The following is a 4,562-nucleotide window of genomic DNA, read 5'->3' as shown; positions in this document are numbered from 1 at the left end:
GGCGCTGTCACCAGGGTGGCTGGAGGCTGAGCAGGAGCAAAGCCCTGACCTCTTCAGTTCTGTGAAGACCGGGAGGCGAGGAAGCTGCAGAAGAAAAGTGTGAAGCTGGCGGAGGCTGGTTCTTGAGGTTTAAGGACAGACGTCGTCTCCATCACACAGAAGTGCAGGTGAAGAGCACGTTATCCGGGAGATCTAGCTAAGATAGTGATGAAGTTGGCTAGGCTGAACGACAGATTTGCAGTGTGGATGAAACAGCCTTTTATTGGAAGAAGGTGCCAACTAGGACATGCTAGCTACAGAGGAGAAGTCGATGCCTGGCTTCAAAGCTTCAGAGGACAGGCTGACTCTCTTGTGAGGGGCTCATGCAACTTGACATTGGAGTCAGTGCTCATTTACCATTCCGAAAATCCCAGGGCCTTAGAGTTATACTAAATCTACTCTGCCTGTGCTCTGTGAATGGAACAGCAAGGCCTGGATGACAGCACATCTGTTTATAACACGGTTTACTGAACATTTTAAGCCCATTGTTGAGATCTGTTACTCAGAAAAAAAGAGTCCTTTCAAAATATGACTGCTCAGTGACAATGCACCTGGTCACCCAAGAGCTCTGATGGCGATGGACGAGATTAATGTTGTTTTCATGCCTGCTAACAACACCCATTCTGCAGCCCATGGGTCAAGGAGTAATTTTGACTTTCAAGTCATAGTAGTTAAGAAATACACATTGTAAGGCCAAAGCTGCCCTAGATAGTGATTCCTCTGATGGATCTGGGCGAAGTCCATTGAAAACCTGGCAAAGATTCACCATCTTAGATGCCATTAAGTACATTCCTGATTCATGGGAAGAGGTCAAAATACCCACATTAACAGGAGTTTGGAAGAAGTTGATTCCAACCCTCATGGATGACTTTGAGGGTTCAAGACTCAGTGGAAGAAGTAACTGCAGATGTGGTGGAAACAGCAAGCGAACTGGAGTTAGAAGTGGAGCCTGAAGGTGTGACAGAATTGATGCAAATTCATGACAAAACTTGAATGGATGAGGAGTTGCTGCTTACGGATGAGCAAAGAAAGTGGTTTCTTGAGATGGAATCTACTCCTGGTGAAGATGCTGAGACTATTGTTGAAATGACAACAAAGGACTTAGGATATTGCATAAACTTAGTTGCTAAAGCAGTGGCAGGGTTTGAGAGGACTCATTCCAATTTTGAAAGAAGTTCTGTGGATAAAACGCTGTCAAACAGCATCGTATGTAGAAAAATTGTTGGAGAAAGGAAGAATCAATTGATGAGGAAAACTTCACTGTTGTCTTATTTTGAGAAGTTGCCACCCTCACCCCCCCTTCAGCACCACGACCCTGATCAGTCAGCAGCCAGCAACATGGAGGCAGACCCTCCACCAGTGAAAGGATTATGATCTGCTGAAGGCTCAGAGGACAGTCAGCATTTTATAGTGATAAGGTATTTTCCAAATATGTATGTATACTTTTTAAAGACATAACTCTTTTGCACACTTAATAGACTACAGCATATTGTAAACATAACTTCTGTGTGCACTGGGAAACCAAAAAATTGTGAGTCACTTGATTGCAGTTGTCTGGAACTGAGCCCTCAATATCTCTGAGGTATGCCTGTATATAAATATAAAACATATAACATATAAATATATAAAACAGGTAATATATTTGCTTTAAAATATAGCTGTGTACTTAAAAATGAAGAGGATTTAAATTTGTTTTCTCCGTTTAAAACATGACAGTCACTGCAGTGTTGTGTTTATTGCTTTGTGTGCAGTGGGATGTTAATGTGACTCATTAACCACTTTCCTACTCTCCCCCCCCCTGTTGTTCCAGCTTCATGGAGGCAAGAGGGTAATGGAATGCCTAAAGAAAGCTCTAAAAATAGCAAATCAGTGCATGGACCCCTCTCTACAAGTGCAGCTTTTTATAGAAATTCTGAACAGATATATCTATTTTTATGAAAAGGAGAATGATGCGGTAAGTGAGCTGATAGTGTTGTTAGTGAACTCTGTTTTCCCTTCCTGCTCCGAGATTCAGTGCATACCGAGGTTTATCATTCTGGTGCTTTTTTGTTTGTTTGTTTGCGAGGATCAGAATTGGGGGAACCCGCTTACTGGTCTCCCATTCTCCAGAAACATGCTCTGACTATTGAAATGCATCTCTAATGGAAGAACTCTTTGTATGCAAGGAAATTCTCATTCCTTTTGCTCGGGAATATTTTATAAAAATAGTCTCTGTGTTTAGGAAACACGAAATAATTTACAAATGCTAAATAGTAGACTGATTTGTCATCGCATACAAGTTCAGAATGAGTCCTAAATAAGGAAGAATGCCTTAGCCGTTTAGCAGAGAGCAGCATCGATCAAGATTGGTAGGTTAGATAACATTTTGTTTTTGTTCTTGTAGTGGTTCATGGTGCTCTGTATTTTTTATTAACTCCTTTTTTTTTATGAATAACCCAAAGTTGTTCCCAAACTAGGAATCATGTTTTCATTTCTCTTTTTTTTTTCCATAATTGATGAGAATAACACAAGCTCCTCAAAACGTTATTAAATTACCTTTTATTTTTTGTGGTACGTTTGGTCATGAAATTGTACGTATTCTTTTGTAGGTCACAATTCAGGTTTTGAACCAGCTTATCCAAAAGATTCGAGAAGACCTCCCAAATCTCGAGGCCAGTGAAGAAACAGAACAGATTAACAAACATTTTCATAACACGCTGGAGCATCTGCGCTTGAGGCGGGAATCACCGGAGTCCGAGGGGCCCATTTATGAAGGGCTCGTCCTTTAAACGGAAACAGGCTCACCACACTCTCGTCCACGCACATCAGTGAGGGTTTTGCTATGCTAGGTCTCCCTTCCATAGATCGTGCCTTTCAGAAATGCTGAGGTAGCTTTCCCGTTTCTTACCTGTGATGTGTTTAATCCAGCACCTCTGGACACTCACCTTCAAGACCTTAATAAAGTTATTCACTTCATAAGTGTTCAGGTCTGTCTGATCACCCCAAGTAGCATGATTTATTTGCTATTTAAAATTCCTGTGATCTGTAAAGAAAACAAAAAACAAAAATACTTAAAAACCACTTATCTCAGCTACTAATGAAGCTCTCCTTCCTTTATTTCTGTTTTGTTTCGTTGTTGATTATGTCATTTCCTGCATTACTTGGGAGTACTAACCCGAATGTGTCTGTCTCTTTGTTCTCTAGTCCAATTTGAGATGAATTTAGAGGAAAGGAATACTGTATATGAAATTCAGTTTGGGCTTTACCCTAAATGCAAGATAAGGCCATGTATAATATTTTCCCTAAAACTAGAATATATTAATGCATGTTTGAGAATTTTAAAGCACCATGGTCAAAACCAGAAGCTATATTTTGCGTATTTGGACTCTGTCATCCATTAAGAACCTATGTTGACTTCTTGACATATTTATCAAAATAATTTTGTTCTAAATAGTATAAACTAGAAAATTTGTGATCTATATAATTTATGTATAACCTTCATTATTGTACATTTAGGGGGAAATGCATCATACAATTATGATTTTTTTTTTTTGCACCCGTGAAAATAAAGTTGCCATTAACAATTTTGGACTTTTTTCCTTTGATACTTCATTCATGAGAGAAACTAATAGAATGCCTATAGAGTGGAGATGTTTTCCGTGATCAGACTGCGTCGCTTGTCACCACCAGGCTCCTCGCCTTCTGTGGACTCACCCCACCAGGCGTTGTAACCTCTGCTTTTGCCGGCCCATCTCAGCTGGCTAGGCAAGGCCTGGTGAGGCATTAAAGGGTGGCTTCTGGAGTTTGGCTGGTTTCTAATCCTGGCTGTGCTGGATTAAATTGGGTGTTATATTTCCTCATCTGTAAAATGGGAATAGTATTTCCAGTCTCAGGATGGTTTTTGAAGATTGAATAGGTGATGGCAGGTAAAGCCTGCAGACTTTGTTTTTATTATGTTAGTTTTTGTTTTTTAGTTTTTATTGGCTGTTGAAGTTAGGCAAAACATACTTTTACTAAATTTAATTTGACATTCTTTGAAAACATCGTGTGTCTGTGTGTAGGTAGTGAATGAAAGGGAGAGAGGGGCTGATTGTTGACGTTGAAAGGTTTGGGGCCACTTGGGCCAAGATACTATTACAATTGAAGAGAGCTTCCAAGAGGTGAGGTGAGTTGCCCAAGGTAAATACCACTAGTAATGGCAGAAAGAAATCTAAATACTATGTTTTTCAACGCTCAATCCAGTGCCTTTTCCCCTTTACCCCATTTCCAGGCATGGCTTGTTTTTTGGAAATCATCCCAAATTATGACCCAATTCAGCTTGGTCCAAGTTCGCACCGAGAGCTTGGACGAGAACAGCGGTCCGCCCGGCCAGTGGACGGCGCCCAGGCGCTGTCACCAGGGTGGCTGGAGGCTGAGCAGGGTGGGGCTCGTGCGGAAATGGCCACGCACGCTTTCCTCTGATTGGCTCAAGCGCGGCGGTCCGCCTCCCAATCAGAAGCGTCTGCGTCATCACGTCACTGGGCTGCGCGGTGCCCGCCGGAATT

General features: G+C 41.5%; 1 protein-coding gene across 2 annotated transcripts in view; it reads left to right on the top strand.

Annotated features, from left to right (window-relative positions):
• The window catches only part of VPS35 (VPS35 retromer complex component), a 25,454-nt gene extending 21,852 nt beyond the window's left edge, over positions 1-3,602 (top strand). For both annotated transcript variants that reach the window (XM_019643048.1, XM_019643058.1), the window contains 2 exons: positions 1,850-1,993; positions 2,628-3,602. In XM_019643048.1, the coding sequence (XP_019498593.1) occupies positions 1,850-1,993; positions 2,628-2,807 (324 nt within the window). In that variant the 3' untranslated portion in view covers positions 2,808-3,602. The remainder of the gene's footprint in view (positions 1-1,849; positions 1,994-2,627) is intronic.
• The last annotated feature ends 960 nt before the right edge of the window (positions 3,603-4,562 follow it).

Source organism: Hipposideros armiger, unplaced genomic scaffold, assembly GCF_001890085.2.
Source record: "Hipposideros armiger isolate ML-2016 unplaced genomic scaffold, ASM189008v1 scaffold_4, whole genome shotgun sequence".
Classification (NCBI taxonomy): domain Eukaryota; kingdom Metazoa; phylum Chordata; class Mammalia; order Chiroptera; family Hipposideridae; genus Hipposideros; species Hipposideros armiger.
The sequence above is the reverse complement of the archived record's forward strand: the minus strand, read 5'-3'. Positions and strand labels throughout refer to the sequence as shown.